Genomic DNA, 26,288 nt, shown 5'->3' on the forward strand with positions numbered 1-26,288 from the left:
AAATTAACTTCCAGGGCACAACTTCTAAAGCAATGCAAAGGATCCAAAAAGGGAGTACTTCCGTCCTATGACAAGCCCATGTAAAATTCATTGGAGATGATCCAAGTTCGCACTACTTCCGGATCACAGATTGGGGATCCAAACTACTTTTTTGGAAGCTCTTTTTTTGCTCCTGTGGAAAGAAGATAGTATGAGATCTGAGAAGTTTGGTTAAGGGTTACATTTTACACGTGACATCTGTGCTTCGGGGTGGATGGTCCGATGTTTCTGGTAGACCTTGCCTGCACATCGTTCTTTCTCTTTGTGGCAGAAAGCACGAAGTTTTGTTGCATGGCAAGTGGACTATGACACTATCCCACGGCATGGAGTCCTGGGGCGCAGATGGGGGACAGTTGCTGCAGACTGGCAGCTAAAGGGCCCAGTGGAGATAGCATATTAGAGCCACCTTGTCTTGGGTGCTACACACGGCAACAGATTTGCCGTTGCCTCAAATGAGGTTAATATTGGTTAGTTATTCCCAGCCAACATTTTTTGAATTTGGGGGCGCTTCTGAGAATCCCCACTACGCCGAAAACAATCATATACGACATCAAAAACTCGGCGGAAAAGCGCCCTCACTATTGAGAAGTTGTACCACGCCAAGTTACTACGAAAAAGTTTCTCATCAGTGAAATTATTAGGTGCCTATTTAGATCAATTTCTAAGGACGCCAATAAGAACCCCTACAAACTATCAGAAAAAGTGCATTTTAAGGTAATTGTGGAAGAATCATTGTGGTCAAGTAAAACACGATTGTGTAGATGTTTATTGATTTGATTAAACATTTATAATTTCTTATAAATATAACATTTTTCGGTTTATCTCATCACATTTAACATAATTTTTTGCATTAATAAAAGAATGATGTTGAGTTTTAAGTAGCAAGTTACATATTACAGCGTCTATCAGCCAGTTTGTTTATTTTCGATGGAGACAGCGTGCCTGGAAAAATATTTGAAAAACGATCACTTTATTCTATTTGGAAAGTCGAAAATTGTTCACCATATACCTTTCACAATTTTAAGCGTAATATCTATGTTTTCAGAACTTTATTTTCGTTTTTATTTAAATAAAATATAACAAGCTGGTTGCGCTTGGCGTTTCACAAAAAATAAAATGGCTCTTCTAACAGTAGTGATGGCAAAATACTTTCATGTACATTTTGTACTTTTTGATATGCTTCCCCCATCACATGGTTGTGGTGACATTTACGAGTCTGTGGTAGCGATGAGGATGAAATGGAACTTTGGAATGTTGGCAGGGTTAAATTGAATTATTTATAATTGTTTTAATTTTTGGGGGAAATTTATTATAATTTTTTTTTTTGGTTCGACGACAGTGGTGTGGCCGACGGAACAGGAAATAAAATGTGAAAGTTGACAGCTATTCGGGCAGGGTTGACAAAAGTGGTGCCAAGTTACAGAGTTGTATGCGGTGGGGTACATACAACACTGTAAAAGTGAATGGGCCTATTGGAAAGGAAAATGTAGGGTAAACACGAAAATTGTTGGTAGCTATTGATATATAGGAAAGTAAATAAAAACAAACATGACGGGAACAAAAATGGGGAAAATGGCTGGAGCGTCAGGTTGGGCCATATAAAAGGGCTAGACGCCATATAGACGATCATTCTCGCCAGTTTAGTCAGTGTCGTTGACAATATTTGTGACCCAGTCCAGAAGAAGTATCAACTCTGGTTCATTGGTGCCAGAGATGAATATAAGCAGAAAGAAACGTTAAATTATAAAAACTCAATATTTTGAAGTGCTTGTTTGGTTATTTATTTTTACGGTTGGCGTAATTAATAAAAGTGAGTGTGGAAAATGGTTATATTATGTTAGCTCGATTACATGTTAATGTTCTTGTGTGTTTTTCGCATTTCTATTTTATGATGTGTAGTACGCCAAGTCAAAGGAAGCATTCATAAACTGCTGACCTCCACTGAAGTAAACATAACCTGGGGGTCAACGACGTGTTGCTTGATTGGTATTGTTTGGCATTGTTATCTGCATCGTTCAAAAAAAAAAATTGCTTGAAGCGAGGTAGCCGCGACTGTCATCTCTCCTCAACAAATCCCTTGATAACCTGCAAGGGAAGAAATTTTCTAATATTAAAACACTGGAAAATAAGGTAAAAGAATTTTTATTACTTACCGAAAAGAGAGTCTCCCAAGTGCCAAGCTGGCGTGAAATGCACATGAAGTTTAAATATCAAAAATAATAATTTTACTATTTTAAACATATTTCGTTCCTTTTGGGGTCGTTAAGTGTTTAGATCCCCCAAACTTAATTAAGAGAGCTCTTTTAGTTAGGAATTCGTGATACAAATAATTTTTGCGAGCCGTTAAAGGGGTAAAAAACCAAAATACGTCTGGAGTTTTAACATAGGCAAATCTGAGCCAATGGCTCACTTTAATAATTGAAAATTTGGTGTTAGTTGTTCAATATTTTGTTTTGTCAGTGTCAATATTTTGTTTATAAAAAAGATAATTTTTAAAGCTGTTGTTTTATGTCAATAGTGATAAGTTTTTGAATGTTTTTAATGATGACTAAATATGTTTGTAATGTTTTGTGAAATCGAAATTATGATGTGTTAGTCTTGTTATTATGAGGAGGTGAACTGAGTGGTATAGGCATGTGAGGTGAGTGTGTGGGATAAGGGGTTCTTGCAAAAGTAAGGTAAGCTAGGACAACAAGAACCATGGAAGGGAGGCAAAGATCAAGCTCCCACTGTCAAATAGTGTGTTTCGTGTTGATAATCGTTTTTTTTGTTCTGTTTGATATGTCAATGTTTTCAATTAGTGTTCGTCCCTCTGGGCTAAGGTTGGTGGGTTGGAACCGTCTGAGGTATGTGCCGCGAGCTGTCGGAAACCACCTTAGCGCCATTAAAGGGGGCACGCAACATCTTCTAAAATTTCGAGTTCGCTCCACTCTACATTTTCGTTCTCCATTGTAGCTAAAAGAAAATTATATAGCCGATTAAACATTATTTTATTGCTTACTTTTATAATATGAGTAAACAATTATAAAAGAAAACCTTTTATACAAATGAAATACGCAGCGGCGTGAAAATTAATATTGTGAACGGAAGAGAAACAAATTAAACTTCCCAATAAACACAAACGTTTGAAAAATGCTAAATTTCAACAATTTTTCAAACATTTTTTCAAAGGATTAGGGTAATATTCAAGTTGAGAAATTGTTGAGAAAATCGCGTTCTCAACAAAAAACAGACATTACCCTCAACAGTGAAATTCAACACATTAGCAATAATATCTCAAATGTTATCCTCAAATTGAAATGCATCGCTACTCAATAATTTGTCAAACAATTTTCGATGCGAGTCAAATTCAAAATTAACATCGTTGCAAATACTTTTCAACCTAAATTTGTATGAATGATATCCCCACTTCAAATTGAAAGTCAAAGCCAAAACTTTATATATCTTAAACATTATTAGTAAACACTTTTGCATTGATAATTCGATTTCCTTCCTTTTGGTGTCATAAAACAGCATTAAAATTTATTAAACTGCGGGCAATTTGAAATTAGGAACGTACTGGACCGCGTGTTAGAATTGATTTCCAGCAGAAGGAATTCACAAAATATCCATTTTAAACTGATAATAGCATATGAATTAAACTGACGATGTGATGCAGATTTTCATCCAGAAGTTGTTGATTTCAACAATTTGTTGTTTTTAACAATTTTAATTGGTTGCACTTGTAATGTTTCTGGAAACTTTTTCTTGTCGATAAGCCACTCATTTTTCATTGGTCAGCTTTTTAATGTTTGCAAGAATGTAGCATCCAAAGATTTTAGTTTTCTGCAAAGAGATTTAAATTTAGAGATTTAAATTTATTAGTAAACACTTTTGCATTGATAATTCGATTTCCTTCCTTTTGGTGTCATAAAACAGCATTAAAATGTATTAACATGCGGGCAATTTGAAATTAGGAACGTAATGGACCGCGTGTTAGAATTGATTTCCAGCAGAAGGAATTCACAAAATATTCATTTTAAACTGATAATAGCATATAAATTAAACTGACGTTGTGATGCACATTTTCATCCAGAAGTTGTTGATTTCAACAATTTGTTGTTTTTAACAATTTTAATTGGTTGCATGTTGTAATGTTTCTGGAAACTTTTTCTTGTCGATAAGCCACTCATTTTTCATTGGTCAACTTCTTAATGTTTGCAAGAATGTAGCGTCCAAAGATTTTAGTTTTCTGCAAAGAGATTTAAATTTAGTGACTTCTCTAAAGTGTTGATTTAATTTTTCATATTGACGTACCAATTATTATAAACTATTTTAGCAGTTCCAGTTAATTGTCCACCATTTTTTCATCGGTCAGCTTTTTAATGTTTTCAAGTACGTACACTGTTAGAAAAATATGTTTTTCATATGTTCCGATATAAACAAAATGTGTTTCGGGCACAATTTTTAAACACAATATATTTAAGTGCAAACATTTAATGTTCCTAAACTAACACTAAATGTTTGGGACACATATGTTAATATGTTAGAATATATTATGTTTGGGGCATGAATGTTTCATAAAAATAATATGTGTGAATGTAAACATATATAAATTCACAAATTTCGAGTAGACATATATATGTTGTGATATTTTATTTAGAGAGCGACAGAGGGAGAGAGAGAGAGTATAGAGAAAGAAATAGAGATGTAAACCGGGAGGGTTGACGAAAGATATCAACATAACACAGCGAGAGAATCAAAAGGGAGCAATTTCTGTGAAACCGCTTGTATGTTGTTTCGGAAAACTGTTTTATGATAAGGCCAAAAATTTAATATGCTTAAGTCTAAATATTATTTAATTTGAATATTAGATTGAGTATTCGGAGTAAAGAGAATAGACATTCGGAACCAGGAGAATAAACCAAGAGGAGTTGACGGACACCTTCAAGTAGAAAAGCGGACATTAAGTTCGAGTTTTACAGCTAAAACAATTGAAAAAGTTTTTTTTCTTTAAAATGAATTATTAAAGAAAAGTAAAAGGCAAAACATTTCCATTTTAGAGTGATAATGCCAACTTAATACCGGCCTTAAAGGTAAAAATTAAGTACAAATGTGTAAATTAAAAAAAAATGGTGTTCGGTCGGAGCAGGGATTGAACCCACGACCCTTTGCATGCAAGGCAGACATGCTAACCACTGCTCCACGTGGCCAACAAATGTATGTTTCTGTTAAATACTGTTATGTTTCTATGGGGTCGTGGGCGCTGCAAACTATGCTATATTAACTTATAACGATAATTGTCTACAGGAGACCATAACAGCTACGTAGCCCAGTGAATAGTGTGTCGGCTTACAAACTGTATGGTCCTCCGTCCAGGAGAAAGGTAAAATTTAAAAAATTAAAAAAATTGAATAATTTCTTCAACATTATTTGTATTACACAAAAAGGTGCCAAGAACTAAAAAATTTCGTGGAAGTGAAAATTATATGAGGGAATGAGCACAATCTTCTTTGGGGAAAATTCTTCCAAGCATATAATATTTTTGGGCTCAAAATGCTTCCAAACATATAATATGTTCACATAAAACAAACATATTAATGTTTCGGCAGTATCCAATAATATATGTGATTCCTGCAAAATATGTTTGGAACATATGTTAGAGAAGCGATTTTTTTTGAGGGTGTAGAATCCATAATAATAATTTTAGTTTTCTGCATAGAGATATACATTTAGTGATTTCCTTAAAGTTTTATTTCATTTTTTATTTTCACTTACCTATTTTTATAAACAATTTGGTTATTTGTCTAAAATTTTCCATTTTTTTAATTTCTTGCAATTGACCACGAACTTCGTTGCACAAAAAAGTATTGAAAACCACATGGTTTTTTCGCTGCATTTTAGGGTAGTGTTTTGTCAAAGTTTTCTCATATTACCTTCAACACCTTTTCAAAGATTTCGTCAACATTTTGGCAAATTTGAAGTAATTCGCAAACAATTTGAAGATGTATTGAAGATGAGCTATTTCAAGTCAAGTTGAATTTATGTTGAAAATTATATTTACCCTCAAACTGAAAAGTTGTTGCATTTGAAAAACGCTCATCCTGTGGTTCATATGCAAACTATGTAATATAAAAAAGGTTGATTGAATTCCTATACAAGGCACTTTACTTCTTGGTCCATTTGACCCAATTTTTGCATTATTGTTAGATGGCATATCAATATACATCACGTACGAAGTTTCAACCAGAGGGCTGAAATTTCCTCTCCAAGAGCTCAAATTTAGAGACATTGCTAGATCGACTCACAATTTCACTGCGACCAAGAATATGTATTCTTTATGGGGTCTGAAACCAATATTTCGAAGCGTTACAAATGGAATGACAAAGTTTGAGTACCCCCATCCTATGGTGGTGGGTATTAAAAAAGAGTACTCACTACAGATTATATCCCAAAACCTACTCATACTGTATTGGATTGTAGATTATAATTACATAGATCGGTCAAAAAATTACGACTAAAATATTAAATTCAATTTTACGACCAACACAAAAGCAAATGCAATAAGAATTATTAGAATTGGCTCTTTACGAAAATAACAAAACGACATGTCAGAAAATAAATCTTTGGAACTGTGTATTTTGTGTATATCCAACTAACATACATACATACAGTTTTGCGAAAACATCTAAAATCTACTGAAAACTGACGGTGTGTTTTTTACGGCAATGTTTTTTTTATGAATGTGACAGGTAGGTAACCTGTTGTAAAATTATCTTCCATCAATTCTTCGTCATTATTGCTGGATTGTGATCCTATAATGGCATGTACTTCCTCAAACCAACTCCAACTTGATGATGTACCTCCAGAAAGGCCAACCTTTTTTTCTCACAGCGGTATTTGTTGGTTAAATTATGAATTTTGATTTTTATTTCATATTTTGAAAATTCGTATCCAAACGTTGCCATTTCCTTCGCCATGTCATGCTATGTGTGGCTGTGTTTCCTGGCAACTTGGAGGCATTATCCCTCCACACATGGATCAGACAAGCTTCGGCATCAGGGCTCCAATTTGCATTGTTCTTATACTTTCGTCTATAATATTTACAATTTGTAATTATTTAACTAATAAACAAAAAATTAACTTAATACTTACCTTTCCATAACTTTCGAATTGAAACGCCGATTGAAAAAATTTGTTTGCATACAAACACAGCGTTGTACAATTTATTACAATTTAGAACGGAATGTTCCTCAGCGTTGCACGGTGAAGGTATTCGAGATTTTGAAGAGATTTCGTCCAAATCCTCATAAAATCAGCTGATATTTTCATTTTGAAAATCTACTGAAATCTAGGAGAATTTCGGCCAAAATCCTCGTTTACGATAATTTCGTGAACATAGTATTAAGTGAATGACATCTGCTATGCTAATCATTCGAAGTCACGTAATTCCGGAAGAATTGAAACTTTATAGGCCAATGTTGATATTGGAACATGTGATCCTGATTCCAGGCAGTCAATTATTGAAATTTTTAAGGAATTTGAAGATGTTTTCCATTTTCCTGGGGATAAATTGGGTATAAATAATTGTTATACTCAACAAATATAAATCAATGATGAGGAGTGTATTCGGAACATTAGCTTTAAGTCAGCTGTTCAATAGTTTAAGTTACATTGTAATTCAAACAGCTGTTTAGTAATAAATAATAGAACATATGTTTAGATATAAGGATTGTTGTTTATTTTTAAGGGTATGTTAGAAAAAAAGAAAATATAATTAGAAATGCCGTTACTGTAGTATAAATCATCAAATTTCAAATAAAGTATCATTCAAGTTTTAAAGCCTAAAACCGGCATTACAACCTAAATAAAAAAATCTTTTTATTCAAATTGCTGTGCCAAGTGGCGTTTTTAAGCGCCGGCACCTTGTTAGGCAGGCCAACATATAAAATTTCCACAACAACACAACACATAAAACCAAAAAAATCAAAAACATTATTGTAGTCTGATCGTTACAATTTAAAATTAATGGAAACTAATTTGAATAAACTTAAATCTAAAAATATCAAATTCATAACAGTATTATAACTTGGTGGGAAATGATCCAAAGCAAAAACTGAAAAGTTTATTTTCTTTAAAATGAATTTTTGGGCTCAAAATGCTTCAAAACATATAATATGTTCACATAAAACAAACATATTGTTACGTTGTTATATTGAGGCGTATTTAATGACCCGATAATTTATTTGCTCAACAATTTATTTGCTTAGCTGGTTCGTTTCAATTATTTGTTCTACGATATGTACATGTCCAAGAAAGTAGAATTGCCATTTTCGAATTTCGAAAATTTGAAAGTTGTGCTGGATTGTGCTAGGTTTGTGCCGATTTGTGCTGCAATTTGTTTTTTTAAATTTTATCAAATAGCCGAGATATTTCGAAAAAACTTTTTTCAACAAAATTTTTGCCAGAATCATGTCCAAGAAAGTAGAATTGCCATTTTCGAATTTCGAAAATTTGAAAGTTGTGCTGGATTGTGCTAGGTTTGTGCCGATTTGTGCTGCAATTTGTTTTTTTAAATTTTATCAAATAGCCGAGATATTTCGAAAAAACTTTTTTCAACAAAATTTTTGCCAGAATCGCCATTTTCGAAATTCGACATTTTGACAGTTGTGCTGACTTGTGCTAGCCGAGTACATTATTGTGCCGTTTAAATAAAAATTCTATCTCTTATAGTTTTCGAGAAATTCTAAAATTTCGAAAAATTTCCAGAATCGCCATTTTCGAATTTCGAAATTTTTAATATTGTATTAAACCGTTATCGACTTGTGATAAGTTGTGCCGTTGAGATCACCTTTCTATCTCAAGCCGTTTCCGAGAAACAGCCAAATTAAATTTTTAAAAAAGTTCAAAAATATGTGTTTGAAAAACGCCAAAATTTAAATTTTCGAATTTCAAAAAACTGAATGTTGTGCCAATTTGTGCTAGTTCAGTACTCATTTGTGCCGTTCGAATCAACTTTCTATCTCAAACCGTTTTGGAGATATTCGCAAAAACTTTTTTTTAAAAAATGCCAATTTATGATTGAAAATAGTCAAAATTTAAAATTTTCGAATTTCAAAAAACTGAACGTTGTGCCAATTTGTGCTAGGTTAGTACTCATTTGTGCCGTTTGAATCAACTTTCTATCTCAAACCGTTTTGGAGATATTCGCAAAAACTTTTTTTAAAAAATGCCAATTTATGCCAAAATAGTCAAAATTTAAAATTTTCGAATTTCAAAAAACTGAACGTTGTGCCAATTTGTGCTAGGTTAGTACTCATTTGTGCCGTTTGAATCAACTTTCTATCTCAAACCGTTTTGGAGATATTCGCAAAAACTTTTTTTAAAAAATGCCAATTTATGATTGAAAATAGTCAAAATTTAAAATTTTCGAATTTCAAAAAACTGAACGTTGTGCCAATTTGTGCTAGGTTAGTACTCTTTTGTGCCGTTTGAATCAACTTTCTATCTCAAACCGTTTTGGAGATATTCGCAAAAACTTTTTTTAAAAAATGCCAATTTATGATTGAAAATAGTCAAAATTTAAAATTTTCGAATTTAAAAAAACTGAACGTTGTGCCAATTTGTGCTAGGTTAGTACTCTTTTGTGCCGTTTGAATCAACTTTCTATCTCAAACCGTTTTGGAGATATTCGCAAAAACTTTTTTTTAAAAAATGCCAATTTATGATTGAAAATAGTCAAAATTTAAAATTTTCGAATTTCAAAAAACTGAACGTTGTGCCAATTTGTGCTAGGTTAGTACTCATTTGTGCCGTTTGAATCAACTTTCTATCTCAAACCGTTTTGGAGATATTCGCAAAAACTTTTTTTAAAAAAAGCCAATTTATGATTGAAAATAGTCAAAATTTAAAATTTTCGAATTTCAAAAAACTGAACGTTGTGCCAATTTGTGCTAGGTTAGTACTCTTTTGTGCCGTTTGAATCAACTTTCTATCTCAAACCGTTTTGGAGATATTCGCAAAAACTTTTTTTAAAAAATGCCAATTTATGATTGAAAATAGTCAAAATTTAAAATTTTCGAATTTCAAAAAACTGAACGTTGTGCCAATTTGTGCCGTTTGAATCAACTTTCTATCTCAAACCGTTTTGGAGATATTCGCAAAAACTTTTTTTAAAAAATGCCAATTTATGCCAAAATAGTCAAAATTTAAAATTTTCGAATTTCAAAAAACTGAACGTTAGGCCAATTTGTGCTAGGTTAGTACTCATTTGTGCCGTTTGAATCAACTTTCTATCTCAAACCGTTTTGGAGATATTCGCAAAAACTTTTTTTAAAAAATGCCAATTTATGATTGAAAATAGTCAAAATTTAAAATTTTCGAATTTCAAAAAACTGAACGTTGTGCCAATTTGTGCTAGGTTAGTACTCATTTGTGCCGTTTGAATCAACTTTCTATCTCAAACCGTTTTGGAGATATTCGCAAAAACTTTTTTTAAAAAATGCCAATTTATGATTGAAAATAGTCAAAATTTAAAATTTTCGAATTTCAAAAAACTGAACGTTGTGCCAATTTGTGCTAGGTTAGTACTCATTTGTGCCGTTTGAATCAACTTTCTATCTCAAACCGTTTTGGAGATATTCGCAAAAACTTTTTTTAAAAAATGCCAATTTATGATTGAAAATAGTCAAAATTTAAAATTTTCGAATTTCAAAAAACTGAACGTTGTGCCAATTTGTGCTAGGTTAGTACTCATTTGTGCCGTTTGAATCAACTTTCTATCTCAAACCGTTTTGGAGATATTCGCAAAAACTTTTTTTAAAAAATGCCAATTTATGATTGAAAATAGTCAAAATTTAAAATTTTCGAATTTCAAAAAACTGAACGTTGTGCCAATTTGTGCTAGGTTAGTACTCATTTGTGCCGTTTGAATCAACTTTCTATCTCAAACCGTTTTGGAGATATTCGCAAAAACTTTTTTTAAAAAATGCCAATTTATGATTGAAAATAGTCAAAATTTAAAATTTTCGAATTTCAAAAAACTGAACGTTGTGCCAATTTGTGCTAGGTTAGTACTCATTTGTGCCGTTTGAATCAACTTTCTATCTCAAACCGTTTTGGAGATATTCGCAAAAACTTTTTTTAAAAAATGCCAATTTATGATTGAAAATAGTCAAAATTTAAAATTTTCGAATTTCAAAAAACTGAACGTTGTGCCAATTTGTGCTAGGTTAGTACTCTTTTGTGCCGTTTGAATCAACTTTCTTTCTCAAACCGTTTTGGAGATATTCGCAAAAACTTTTTTTAAAAAATGCCAATTTATGCCAAAATAGTCAAAATTTAAAATTTTCGAATTTTGGCATAAATTGGCATTTTTTAAAAAAAGTTTTTGCGAATATCTCCAAAACGGTTTGAGATAGAAAGTTGATTCAAACGGCACAAAAGAGTACTAACCTAGCACAAATTGGCACAACGTTCAGTTTTTTGAAATTCGAAAATTTTAAATTTTGACTATTTTCAATCATAAATTGACATTTTTTAAAAAAAGTTTTTGCGAATATCTCCAAAACGGTTTGAGATAGAAAGTTGATTCAAACGGCACAAATGAGTACTAACCTAGCACAAATTGGCACAACGTTCAGTTTTTTGAAATTCGAAAATTTTAAATTTTGACTATTTTCAATCATAAATTGGCATTTTTTAAAAAAAAGTTTTTGCGAATATCTCCAAAACGGTTTGAGATAGAAAGTTGATTCGAACGGCACAAATGAGTACTGAACTAGCACAAATTGGCACAACATTCAGTTTTTTGAAATTCGAAAATTTAAATTTTGGCGTTTTTCAAACACATATTTTTGAACTTTTTAAAAAATTTAATTTGGCTGTTTCTCGGAAACGGCTTGAGATAGAAAGGTGATCTCAACGGCACAACTTAGCACAAGTCGATAACGGTTTAATACAATATTAAAAATTTCGAAATTCGAAAATGGCGATTCTGGAAATTTTTCGAAATTTTAGAATTTCTCGAAAACTATAAGAGATAGAATTTTTATTTAAACGGCACAATAATGTACTCGGCTAGCACAAGTCAGCACAACTGTCAAAATGTCGAATTTCGAAAATGGCGATTCTGGCAAAAATTTTGTTGAAAAAAGTTTTTTCGAAATATCTCGGCTATTTGATAAAATTTAAAAAAACAAATTGCAGCACAAATCGGCACAAACCTAGCACAATCCAGCACAACTTTCAAATTTTCGAAATTCGAAAATGGCAATTCTACTTTCTTGGACATAAATTATCAATCTACATTAAACACCAAAATATCGTTTGCTCTGTGAAAAAGTGAAATAATAATGGAATTTCTCACTTCGAGCAATGCCGAGGATTCAAATGCTTTTGTATTAGTTACTACTCAAACAAAGTCAGCAACAGCAAGAAACTCTTTACTAACAGCCCCACTGCGAAAGAGACAACAGCAACAAGATCATGGTAATCTTAAAAAAACTCCAAGAACGTCTTTCTATGATTCACCGTGCCACCGTGGTGCAATGGTTAGCATGTCCGTCTTGCATACACAAGGTCGTGGGTTCGATTCCTGCTACGACCGAACACCAAAAAGTTTTTCAGCGGTGGATTATCCCACCTCAGTAATGCTGGTGACATTTCTGAGGGTTTCAAAGTTTCTCTAAGTGGTTTCACTGGAAAGTGGAACGCCGTTCGGACTCGGCTATAAAAAGGAGGTCCCTTGTCATTGAGCTTAACATGGAATCGGGCAGCACTCAGTGATAAGAGAGAAGTTCACCACTGTGGTATCACAATGGACTGAATAGTCTAAGTGAGCCTGATACATCGGGCTGCCACATAACCTAACCTAACCTAACCTTCTATGATTCACCCACACGTATCATAAATGTAATAGAAAAGAGATTTGATAAGCAACAATTATAAATGCAACAGATGATTCAAAAATTGATACATGAGAGTAAGTCTCGCCTCATGTGCGAAATGAAAGTGAAGTTGAGAGAAGAAAAAGATGAAATGATAAATGAAGTTAGATTGGAACTCAAAGATTTGAAAGACAGTGTTGCCAAAGCTCACGACGAAATTAACACATTAAAATGCCGAATTTTGTCTCTGGATGAAATCAGTGAAAAAATCTACTCGATTATTTGATGAATACAATAGTCTAAAGCTTAAAGTTCTACAGCAAGAAAATGCTACTGTAGCCTCGGATATTCGAATAAGTGGTATACCATTATACAAGGATGAAAACTTAATAGCCATATTTAATAATATATGTAGAGCTTTGAATGTCAGTAACCTCAATGTAAAATCTATTTATCGTGTTAAAAATATGAAACACAGGCAAAATATACCAGATCCTCCTATTCTTGTTAAGCTTGCTACTCCTTATGAGAAAAGTTTTTTACTTCGCTCAATATCGAATTTTAAACGTACGCAGAAATCACAACTTACTTTGCAGCATATTGGTTATGATAGCAATAATATTTTTTATATTAACGAAAATCTAACTCCTCACAATCACAAAATATTACTTTCTGCTCTAAAGCTAAAGAAGGATAAAAAGATTTTAACTGCTTTTTCTCTGCGAGGATTAGTTTACGTTAAGAAATTTGAATCCGATGAACCATTGGCTATTGAGACTCTAAATAAATTAAATCACCTTTTTCGATAATTTTGTTCTAATTATTTTCTTATCATATATAATAATCTATATTTTGTATTATTTTATACTTCGAAAAACATACCTTGATATACATACACTAATGACCCTTATAATTCAATGTAAAATAGCAGTGGTGTATTACTTCCATTCTTATAATAATAGATACGTCAAATGATAGATATGATAGTTCTACAGCGAGCGCAGTTTTGGGAATTTTATCCAGAACACATAGTGGAATGAAGATAGTTCATTTAAATGCCCAAAGTCTTTTGAGGAAAATTGATGAATTTAGATTTATGTTTGTGAAATCAAATATCGACATAATTTGCATTTCCGAAACGTGGTTTCGAAACGAGATGCCAAACAGCTATGTTCGACTTGATGGATATAATTTATACAGAGCAGATAGAGTGGCACATGCTGGGGGTGTAGCAATATATGTTCGAAAGGGTATTCATGCTAAAGTGGTTTTCTCGTACGCTACTGGCAGCATTATGGAATATATATTCCTAAGTTTGACTAACAATAACCGGCAGATATTGCTTGGAACTGTATACCGTCCTAATAAACATGTGGATATTGACCCATTAATTGACATACTTAGACCAATTTCTCTTTGATTCCGAGAAATAATCATCACAGGTGATTTCAACTCTAATCTCCTGAGAGAGAGAAAGGTAATAGATGAATTTAACTCTTTGGGTATGTTCTCAATCAATGAAAATACCCCTACTCATTATGGAAATACCAGTAGCACTCTCTTAGATTTATTCCTCCTAACCACTCCAAGTAAATGCATCAGCTACGATCAATTGTCTTCGCCTCTTTTTTCTAGACATGATATAATCTTTCTCGCCTATGATTTCTCTGTGGAGATTTCATGTGAGACAATAACTTACAGAGATTTTAGGAATGTGGACTACCATGAACTTTTACGGAGTTCTCAGAATGTACCATGGTGTGATGTTTACCAAATGCCCAACATAGACGACAAGGTAATTTTTTTCGAACGGAACATAAATAAAGTGTATGATGAAGTCGTGCATGTAAGGACTAGGTGCGTACGTACAGAACAACAACCCTGGTTTACTCACACCATAATGATAGCTATCGGAAAAAGAGATGAGGCTTACGCAAGATGGCGACGATTTAAGACGTCAAGATTACACGATGAATTTAAGATTCTTAGACGTGAGGTAGTCAGAATGGTGCGAGATGCGAAGTGTAGTTATTTTGGCAGGAAATTTGGCGGCGCTATCAGTAGTCAGCAGAAATGGCGGCAGATCCGGGATATAGGTATTGGAAATGTCCAAGACGATACATGTCAAGAAGATCCCGATGAGCTCAATATGAGATTTCTTGAAGGTAATGTAGCTCTTACTGATGATCGGCTACTCATACCTGATGATGATGTTTTTCCACACCACGAAGAAACTTTCTCTTTTAGCTGTGTTTCTCAAAATGACACATTTAAATCAATACTTGCTATAAAATCTTCCTCTAAGGGTATAGATGGTGTTGGTCCTCGTTTCGTGAGGATCATTTTGCCACTTATTCTACCATACATTACCCATATATTTAATCATATTCTGACTACTTCTACGTATCCCAAGAGCTGGAAAAGGGCCAAAATAATTCCTATTCCGAAAACTAAAGTTGAATATAGGCCAATATCCCTCTTACCATTCTTCTCAAAGGCATTGGAAAATATTGTGTTTCAACAAATGAATGAGTTCATTGCGAAACACGATCTTTTAACGGATGGGCAATCTGGATTTCGTAAAGGCCGCAGCTGTACGACAGTTCTGGTTGATATGGTAGAGACTATAAGGAGGGGCATTGACAGAAATAGGTTCTGTTTTTATTACTTTTAGATCATTCTAAAGCGTTTGATACTGTGTGTCACCATACTATTGTAAAAATTGAGACGATTCTTCAAATTTGACCCATCAGCCTGCTCACTTCTGTCGTCCTATCTGACTGGAAGATCACAAGTAGTTCTGGCCAGGGATAGATATTCGCAACCCATGAACCTCATTAGAGGAGTTCCACAGGGGTCTGTATTGGGCCCCTTGCTCTTCTCCATATACATTAATGATATAGTGAATGTTTGTGAGAGTTGCGATATACATATTTATGCAGACGATGTCCAATTGTGTTTTTCGAGTGATAACTCGAACATCCTGAGCTGTGTAGACAGCATAAATAATAGCTTGAGACGGGTCAATCAATGGGCGATAGACAATGGATTGAAGCTTAACCCTGAGAAGACAAAGTGTTTAGTTTTGTCGCGTAGGACTTTTGACCCGAGCGCATTACCAATGATCTCCATTGACGGTTGTCAAATTGAATATGCCACATACGCGAAGAATTTGGGTGTGACATTTGATACGGGACTATCTTGGAACCGACATATAGACATCACCATAGGAACTGTGTATGGTATGCTTCGAAATCTCTGGAACATACAATATTTTATTCCTACGCACATTCGTTTACTGATTGCCAAGTCATACTTACTTTCGAGACTCACATATTGCTGTGAACTTTTTGCAAATTGTGATTATATCCATAAGAGGAAACTGCAAATTTTGTTTAATGATATAACCCGATTTGTATATGGTGTTGGGCGTTATGAAAGTATTTCTAGATAAAGTTCTCAAATCTGTCAAATGACTTTTATGAACCTGCTGAATTTCAGATGCCTAATATTTCTTCACAAAATAATTTATTCGGGTGAACCGAAATATCTGCTTCAAAGATTACATTTTTCACGATCGTCTAGGATAAAATCAATCATTCCAATTAGGTCTCGTTATATGGTATCGGATAGACAATTTCTCATATTTACTTCTCGGCTGTGGAACAATCTATCTTCACATTTGAAGAGCACAAGTAATCACCAACAATTTAAGAATAGACTGCAAAATCATTTTTCTTTGATGACATAAGTTAATATTTTAAGCATTTATGTATGTATAATATTTATTTAATTTGTCAAATAGATGTATATTTCGAGGGAATTAGATTAAATATAAATGTTATTTGTTTTATTATTGTTATTCAATTAAAAAAAAATATGTTTATTTTTTATTTTTATTATTATTATTTTTTTATTATTATTTCTATTATTTTAAATATTTACACTGTTGTGATACATTTATTATAATAAATTTTTCATACAGTACTAATTATAAGTTCATACTTCTTGTACTGATATGGATCAATAAAGAAAGAAAGAAAGAATAACAATAAATGAAGATAACAAAGCAAAGGGGTTACTTTACAGATTGAGAAAGATGACGTAATTTTAACGTTACAATTTGAAATTTTAAATTAACGGAAATTAATTTAGATACACTTAAATCTAGAAATATCACATCCGTATCTATATTAATGTTTCGGCAATATCCAATAATATATGTGTTTCCTGCAAAATACACTCAGAGAATTTTGAACCCATTAGCGAGTTATTTTTAACTAACCAGTGTTAATATTAAACTTAGTATGTTGCTAAAGAAGGTACATGCATACAGTAAGTTCAACATTTTCCTATGGGTTAGTAATTTGTTTTAACTTTTGTCAAGTTCAAATTTAACTGTTCAGAAGTAAAAAAATAACTAAATAATACATTAAAAAAATAAATTAATATTCTGAATTTCCTAGACTTGGACTTGGAGCAAGAAGATCGCAAGGAGGATGATTTGGGTTATTACATCCCCATTACTGCATGTTATATTATATTTAGTACAAACCACTTACTCTTCTGTAGTACAAATCCTTTAGAATCATTTATTAGATTTTATTTTTATCATTTTATAAAATTTTACCTTTTGTCCGGACGGAGAACGCGGTTCCGCGTACGACCAGTTTTCTAACTAAACATACTACACCGATAAAAAGTGTACTATTGTTTACGAAAAATGAACTAAGCCATAGTAAGAATGACCATGATTTGACGCCAAAGATTTTTTTATCTAGATAAGATCATGATTTTCTTATAAATTAGTTCATGTATTGTATCGTATTTTAGTTCATTATTACTACGCTATGGGAAGAAATTACTCACACTCATTCAATATATGCTATCGGAAAAAATGAAAAATTTTTTGGAAACCTATATATATATTAAGAAATTGGTTTAAAATAAATTGTCAGTATAATTTTCAAAAAAGTAGAGAAATTATGGAAACAAAGGTACAACAAGCATGTATACAACTATGAAATTTTTCGTACAATACAAGTCAATTTTCTATAAGCACCGGTACTTTATTTCAAAAAATTATTATTATATTACACGAAACTATGGCTTATGATATACAATAAAGGAAATATTTTTATACGCACATTGGATGCAATTACTTGTCGGTAGAGGTGTGCAGGTGAGTGCTCACGGACACTCACGACGGGAAAATCTTACGCACGACTAACGCGTGAGTCAGAAATTTTTCGTGATTCACGACCATTTCGTGTCACGTGCACACCTCTACTTGTCGGTAGATAGAAATTGCTTCTTCAAAAGGGTAATATTCTATGTTAGTAGGACTAAACTAATTAATTTCAATTTCCATGTTTTCTTTCCATATGAAAGGTATATGGCATAAGTTGCTATATTCATTGAATTGTTGTCCAATTTCATTGATTTGGCTAGTTTTTTTTTTGTGTGGATTTGCTTTATAAGTATCTAATATTGCAAAGTTATACAAAATATAAAAATATCAAATTTTATCGTACATATTGATTTTTAACTTACGGTTTTCAAGAATAGTTTCCTAGAGCCAATGAGGCTATCAGCTTAGTTAGCATTAAACAGTAAGAATATTCAAAAAAATTACTATTACATACAAAAAATTTTTGATTTCAATCACGAAAATCGCGGATTCAATAATTTTTTTAACTGAAATGTCTTCAATCACGAAAATGATAGTATCAATCACCCATTTTGATTAAAAACCAACACGATTTCAATTAAAAATTAAAAAAAAAATTAAATTATGTGTTTAATTTAAAAACATTAAAGTATGTGTTTCTTAAAACATATTTAATATTTTACTATTTTTTAAATTATGCAATAGACAAATAAATTTGGTTATTGTCATATATGTTTTGTTCTAACATAACTTACACATACAATTACTATCTATAACAACTATAGGGTGAAAAAATAAACTATATAAATCATTATCTTCCTCATAATAATAACCATGTCAGCATGTTCCTTCTAATATGTAGATGCTCCTAAATTTCCAATAAATCAGCAGCCTGTAAACTATATTAGTTTTTCTGAAAGTAAACAGAATAATTCGAATTTAATTTTGTTCAATTAAAAGTTAATTTTGTTAAATAAAGGGTGATTCTTTTGAGGTTAGGATTTTCATGCATTAGTATTTGACAGATCACGTGGGATTTCAGACATGGTGTCAAAGAGAAAGATGCTCAGTATGCTTTGACATTTCATCATGAATAGACTTACTAACGAGCAACGCTTGCAAATCATTGAATTTTATTACCAAAATCAGTGGCAGAAAATCCGCTTTTTTATCGACAAATTTTGTTCAGCGATGAGGCTCATTTCTGGTTGAATGGCTACGTAAATAAGCAAAATTGCCGCATTTGGAGTGAAGAGCAACCAGAAGCCGTTGAAGAACTGCCCATGCATCCCGAAAAATGCACTGTTTGGTGTGGTTTGTACGCTGGTGGAATCATTGGACCGTATTTTTTCAAAGATGCTGTTGGACGCAACGTTACGGTGAATGGCGATCGCTATCGTTCGATGCTAACAAACTTTTTGTTGCCAAAAATGGAAGAACTGAACTTGGTTGACATGTGGTTTCAACAAGATGGCGCTACATGCCACACAGCTCGCGATTCTATGGCCATTTTGAGGGAAAACTTCGGAGAACAATTCATTTCAAGAAATGGACCGGTAAGTTGGCCACCAAGATCATGCGATTTGACGCCTTTAGACTATTTTTTGTGGGGCTACGTCAAGTCTAAAGTCTACAGAAATAAGCCAGCAACTATTCCAGCTTTGGAAGACAACATTTCCGAAGAAATTCGGGCTATTCCGGCCGAAATGCTCGAAAAAGTTGCCCAAAATTGGACTTTCCGAATGGACCACCTAAGACGCAGCCGCGGTCAACATTTAAATGAAATTATCTTCAAAAAGTAAATGTCATGGACCAATCTAACGTTTCAAATAAAGAACCGATGAGATTTTGCAAATTTTAGGCGTTTTTTTTTAAAAAAAGTTATCAAGCTCTTAACAAATCACCCTTTATAATAAAAAGGGAAATAATCTGTAGGTAGCCATCATACGAATCGGTGATGTCGTTAAGTTAATTTTTACTACAAAATTTTTTTTTCATACAAAATTTTTTCTTAGTAAATTGTCCACATTTCGTAGTAAGATTTTTATATTGCCCATGTATTTTTATAATAGAATCAACGATGTATTAACTACTGTGTTGGAAATTTATTTAAGGAAAAATTCTTCCCATTTCGTAGTTAGTGAACTAAAAAACATTTACTGAATTTTTATAAGTTTTCCTTTAGCTAAGTTAATTTTCGTTGTGGTTACGAAAAATGAACTATATTACAGTAAATTTTTTGAACTATGTGAAAGTTAAAATGGTCCTTAAATTTACAAGACACTTTTTTTTTGGTGTAGTTAGAATTGACATTCATCACCATATTTATACTAAAAATGGAAATTTCGTGTCCAACTAGACTTCGTAATATTGCACAGTAAAAGTTCAGTAACGCTGAGAAACTTCTTCGTCCGTTCGAGAAAAAACGTATTCCCTATTTTTATATTTGCTTCAGTCTATTTACGAACTCATTGGGAGTTCTTAACCATTTTTGTGGTAATGACCGTAATTTTAATTCACTGCCCGTGAGTTAATTTTGTTCATTAATAGTTAAATTTAACTAACTGTGAGTGAAATGTTGAACTACTCAATATTATGGAATTTACTTGTAGTTACGACGTTCAATTTTCTGATTGTATGTTTGGAACATATGTTAGAGAAACAGTTTTTTTGAGGGTGTAATAACGTCATGTTTTTGTATAAAATTCATTATTTAAGGTCAGGACTATGTTCGCTTTTCGCGTTGAAATTTTCGCGGTTACATTATTAAAACAATTCAATATAAAGCAGATAAATTAACTCAATTGATGCGCAGTTTCTTGTTCCTCTAGATTTAAAGGAATATGTTTGTTTTCATTTATAATTTTGATTATTTCAGGAAAAGTAATCACGAAAATAAAGTGATTTTCAACCGAAGGTAGCACCCACCTTTATTCTGGAAATCTATTTCGTCTCTTCAAAGGAATCCAACGGTTTGCAATGCACTTTTCCAAAATTCGTAACAGCTGCACGGACGAAAAATACTGCTTTTCATTTGATTGGGTGTAAAAACTATATGTTTGGAAATCACATTTTTAATACAATATTTTTACGTGCAAGAGTAATGTTCATAAACTAGCATAAAATTTTTGCGGTATATATGTCAATATGTTAGAACATATTATGTTTGGGACATACAATTCTTTTAAATATAATATGTGTGAATGCAAACATATATTAATATAGAATTTACGTATAAACATATATGTGTTTAGAAAGAGAGCCCGAGAGAGTATGCTGCAAGTAAAAAATGGAAGTATCCAATTGGCACCTTATAAATATATACACAAAAAGAAAATTGCATTAATTTTTTTCTACTAGTGTATACAATATAAAATTGTCTTTTAATTTGTTGTCTTTTTGCGTCTTTACAACAAAGCAAAAAACTAGTAGTCTTTCAACATTTTATTTTAAAGACGATTTTTCTTGAAGTATACCATAATTTCTACTTGAAGTCGAGCCTGAGTGTGGATTTTGGTAGCGCATGAAGAAAAAAGCTCAAAAGAACTAAAAATTAAACTTTGTTTCTTCGAATCAAGAACACATAGCTCAAATTTAAAAGAGAATTGTGTTTTAAATGAATCCTTCTATTCTCCGCTTCTTTGGCTCGCACTGAAAAAACAGTGAACCCTTTTCCATTGCAAAATGAACTAAACTGTAGTAATATTGACCATGATTTAGCCCTTAAGATTTTTTTCAACTTGTCTAGTTTATAATTCTCTTAAATTTTAGTTAATCTATAACATTGTATTTTAGTTCATTTTTACAACACCATAAGATTTATATACCCCTACCAAGTTAACAAGTCAGTATTATTTTGGTTTATCTGCTTATTTTTTGGGAAACCCGATAATAAAAAGTGGTTAACAGTCTCCTTAAAATGTCGACGACTAAACTATTTTTAAATCAATCATTCCACAGTACAGAGAAATTACATAATTAAAGGTACAACAACCCGTTTTACTATTATGAAAATTTTCATACATTAAAATTCAACTTTCTTTAAGCAAAAGTACTTTATTATAAAAACTTATGATGAGAGTTCTTAATACAATGTTTTTTGTGAATAAAAATTATGACCACGTGGAACAGAGAGTAGTTCATTTGAACCCGCTGTTTGGACATTTTGACTTATTCTTTTTTTATTCATCATAGGTAGTTTTTTTCACATATCTTGCTGGAAAAAATGGAAACAAACATGAAAATTGTTAAAAATTAACACCATGTACTGAAATATAATTTTTAATTCTTCATTTTAGCTTGTAACTTACCATATTTGGGGCATTTTATGAAATGGTTTAAAGAATTCAACTTTTCTTTGGAAAACGTATCTCATAAAATTTGTACCTAAAACAATTAGAGAAATAATGAAGTATTCTAAATAAACTCATAAAACTGTGTTGTTATCGATGTGAAGGATATACTAAAATAAATATTCTAGTTGAAAGAAAGCCAAAGTTTTAATATAAAACTTACCAATTCTCTATTAAATTGTACGCTGAGGGGAAATATAAAAAGTTGTCCAAATTTATTTGGGTTACTCTGAAATTAAATATTAAATAAAATTATTAAATAAGTTTTCAAAAAATCTAATGAAAAAAATAATAATATGCATTAAAAACCAAATATTCTTTATAACCCTAGACAGTCATCATTCGTCAAAATGACGACACGTAATTTCATTTTCGATTTAAAATGCATTTTAGTCTATTGGGAAATGGTGAATTTAAGTTATACTAATTCGACCGTTTTATGAATTTTTGTTTTATACTAATTAAAACCAAACTGAGTAAGAAAATAAACTCAAGTTTGGTTCACTTTTTCGCTCACGATGAAAATTTTAGCGTCTTGAAATGAGCCGTAGTCAAAATGACGAAGGCTGACGTTAATGTACAAAGAGGATGACTGTCCAGGGTTAAAAGAAAGTTAAAGAATCCTTACCAATTCACTATTAAATTACAGGCAAAGGAGTACTAAAAATTTGTCCAAATGTTTAAGGGGTTATTCTGAAATTAAATATTTGTTTTTACATTAAAAATATTACATTGGTTTCCAAAAAATTTGATTAAAGAAATACTAAAATAAGGCATTAAAAACCTGGGGGGTTACTCTGTATTGCGATACGAAAGCAAATGCGATGCGATAGTTAAATGCGTTAAGAGTACAATTCGGTACTCTGTATCACTTGCGCAAACGCTTTCGCAAAGTAAACTGAAAATATGGCAACGCTTTAGCAAAATAAAGCGAAAATATGACAACGCTGGCTGCACAATGTAAACAATAACGAAAATGATAAAAAGAAATGTCAAAAAATTGTAAAAAAAAAACATTTTAAACAATCTTCCGTTCGGTGCGTGTTCTTTTAAAACTTGCTAATCGTTTATAACAAAAAAGTAATAATTATGGATTCGATAGCGTTATGGTTTGAAGAAAATTAACATGAACGAATTACAAGAAGAATTTTGCGAGATCGGTCAAATATACTCTCCCTAAGTGACCACGGGTAAGAAAATGGAAACTCAAATTATGTGACAAACGTTTTCGAATATTTCATTTTTATAGATTTCGTCTTAATAAAGATGCGTTTATGAATGTATTAAACGCTATTAAAGACGACCTCGTCGTTCCAAATAAATCCACCGCCATTCCAACTCCAATAAAAGTGGCCGCTGCTTTGAAATTGCTTGGACAAGGTGGTTATCTACAAATCGGCCAAGACCATCTTTTAGGACTATCAGAGCAATCTATGTCGCGCTGCTTAAAAGAAGTTTGCGAGGTGATTGAACGAATACTTTGTCCCAAGCACATACAATTTGAGGTAACTGCGGAAGAGACCATAAAGTCTACCAAAGTTTGGAACTGACGTTGCTGTGTCTGTAACTTTTTTGGTTTTTCCCTAAAACAATAAACAATTTAGATACAAATATAAAAATTTAATTGTGCTTACTTACATATTTGTTACTTTGCGATTGCTATTTTGTTTGCGCACGATTTTTGCGATCAACGAACGAGTTTGACATACGCTTTCGCATTATAGAGTGCGGTGATGCCAGATTTGCGAAAACTAGATGCGCAAGGTAGATACGAAAACGAATTACTGAGTACCAATTACTCGATTCGCGACAATTTTTCTTACGCATCGCAATACAGAGTAACCCCCCTGTAATTTTGATGACAAAAAGGTCACAAAAACGTAAATATTCTAGTTAAAATAAAGCCAATTTTTAAAAGAAAACTTACCAATTCTCTATTTTTTGAATTTGTTCGAATCCATCTGGAGTTGCTCTGAAATTAAATATTGTTTTTACAACAAAGAAAAACATTAAACTGGTTTCCAAAAAAATTAATTAACAAATAATAATATACATAGGTTAGGTTAGGTTATGTGGCAGCCCGATGTATCAGGCTCACTTAGACCATTCAGTCCATTGTGATACCACAGTGGTGAACTTCTCTCTTATCACTGAGTGCTGCCCGATTCCATGTTAAGCTCAATGACAAGGGACCTCCTTTTTATAGCCGAGTCCGAACGGCGTTCCACATTCCAGTGAAACCACTAAGAGAAGCTTTGAAACCCTCAGAAATGTCACCAGCATTACTGAGGTGGGATAATCCACCGCTGAAAAACTTTTTGGTGTTCGGTCGTAGCAGGAATCGAACCCACGACCTTGTGTATGCAAGGCGGGCATGCTAACCATTGCACCACGGTGGCTCCTATAATATACATAAAAAATATTCTTTTTAAAAGAAAGTCATTTTAAAAAAATACTTACCAATTTATTAATAAACTATACGCTGAGATATAACAAAAATTTTCCAAATTCATCTGGAATTGAATATTATTTTTTTACATAGAATAATAAAAATTTCAATACACTTTCAATTTCAACATATTTTCCTAAATATTCGTAATAACTTTTTTCTAAACTACCGATAAAATATTAATAACTTTCATTTAAAAGGTTTAATAAACAAACACCAATATATGTCTCAAAAATCCAAAATATTCCATGCCTTTATATTGCCTTGTTGCATACCTACTTAAAAGATGCAACAGCCCACGCCAACGCCAACTATACAACTGAAGCATGCCAAACAAAACCAAGCAAAGCCAAAACATTCCTACAACAACAAAAACACATGTGCCTTTATTGAAAACAACACCTCATCCAGCCAAATAAACCATCCGCGAATAACAAACACACACACACAAACCACTAAATGAACAAAAATAAAAACAACCCCACGCTCATTTATACACAACAAAACTCAAGTAACATCATCTTTACATTAATCACATTCCACTATGCCGATAAAGATCTCTGTACTATGCATTAGTTCATCGCATCTGCTGACAATTTACTCTAAGAATAATATTCGTAAAGGCACACCAGTTTATGAACGATGAAAAGTTTAACTTAAAATTTGCAAAATTTTCATGAAATGTTATCTACCATTTTTTACGAAAATGTCTATAAATTTAATTACATGTGAACTAAAAATATTTCATTGGGTAATTTTTTACCAACAATTATTAACTATAGGAATTGTCAGTAAGAAATTGCTATCCACTTTCAAGTTCATTTTTCGTAAAAAATTATTTTCTCATACAAAAAAATCTTATAGTAAATTGCACTTATTATTTAGAAAATACTTTACATTTCACAAGTAGTTTTATAGCATGACAAACGAATTTTTAACTACCAGTTAAGAAATTTTTTAAGGAAATTTCCATCGTATTTTGTAGGCCATGAACTAAACGATTGCTACTTAGAATTTGTAAAATTTCCTTTCGAGTAGTTAATTTTCGTTGAAGATACGAAAAATGAACTAAAATTCTGGAAAATTCTTGTAATAAATTATTGTAAAAATCTTCTTAAATTTACGAGACACTTTTTTTTCTGTGTACATATTCGGCTAAGACCTACAATAGTTTTTTCTTTTTATTAAAATTAAAAAGTCTTAAATATAAAAAGTCAAAGAATTCCTGAGATGTTAAATGTGAATACATATCTAATATTTTCAAAATCACAATATTTCTATACCTTGTTACATACAAACTCTTCCAATCTAGAAAATTATTTTGAGTATTTATAACCCATTTTAAATACACCGGAATGGGGGACACTAATTTTCAAATTTCTGGCGAATGGATGAAAATAGCGTCTTACATG

The 26,288-nt window shown here is 32.2% G+C and overlaps 2 protein-coding genes and 4 long non-coding RNA genes across 6 annotated transcripts in view; 2 read left to right on the forward strand and 4 right to left on the reverse strand.

Annotated features, from left to right (window-relative positions):
- Positions 1-771: 771 nt before the first annotated feature.
- Positions 772-1,382, reverse strand: LOC142240592 (uncharacterized). Its single transcript, XR_012723325.1, has 2 exons — positions 1,049-1,382; positions 772-981 (listed from the first exon to the last, which is right to left on the reverse strand). It is a non-coding gene; the product is annotated as an uncharacterized LOC142240592 (long non-coding RNA).
- Positions 1,383-14,409: 13,027 nt separating this feature from the next.
- LOC142229425 (uncharacterized) lies at positions 14,410-15,624 on the forward strand. The gene is made up of 2 exons (XM_075299991.1): positions 14,410-15,522; positions 15,580-15,624. Exons 1-2 carry the CDS (start codon positions 14,410-14,412, stop codon positions 15,622-15,624), a joined length of 1,158 nt encoding a protein of 385 aa, XP_075156106.1.
- A 3,235-nt stretch (positions 15,625-18,859) lies between these two features.
- Positions 18,860-26,288, reverse strand: part of Cad96Ca (tyrosine kinase receptor Cad96Ca) — a 295,767-nt gene continuing 288,338 nt past the window's right edge. The window contains exon 10 of the mRNA XM_075291266.1: positions 18,860-18,988. Coding sequence (XP_075147381.1) covers positions 18,913-18,988 — 76 coding nt within the window. The 3' untranslated portion in view covers positions 18,860-18,912. The remainder of the gene's footprint in view (positions 18,989-26,288) is intronic.
- On the reverse strand, positions 22,386-23,121 carry LOC142221508 (uncharacterized). Its single transcript, XR_012718075.1, has 3 exons — positions 23,056-23,121; positions 22,591-22,656; positions 22,386-22,461 (listed from the first exon to the last, which is right to left on the reverse strand). It is a non-coding gene; the product is annotated as an uncharacterized LOC142221508 (long non-coding RNA).
- Positions 23,212-24,046, forward strand: LOC142221509 (uncharacterized). Its single transcript, XR_012718076.1, has 2 exons — positions 23,212-23,617; positions 23,677-24,046. It is a non-coding gene; the product is annotated as an uncharacterized LOC142221509 (long non-coding RNA).
- Positions 23,639-24,278, reverse strand: LOC142221507 (uncharacterized). The gene is made up of 2 exons (XR_012718074.1): positions 24,066-24,278; positions 23,639-24,010 (listed from the first exon to the last, which is right to left on the reverse strand). It is a non-coding gene; the product is annotated as an uncharacterized LOC142221507 (long non-coding RNA).

This window comes from Haematobia irritans, chromosome 1 (genome assembly GCF_050003625.1).
Source record: "Haematobia irritans isolate KBUSLIRL chromosome 1, ASM5000362v1, whole genome shotgun sequence".
Lineage (NCBI taxonomy): Eukaryota > Metazoa > Arthropoda > Insecta > Diptera > Muscidae > Haematobia > Haematobia irritans.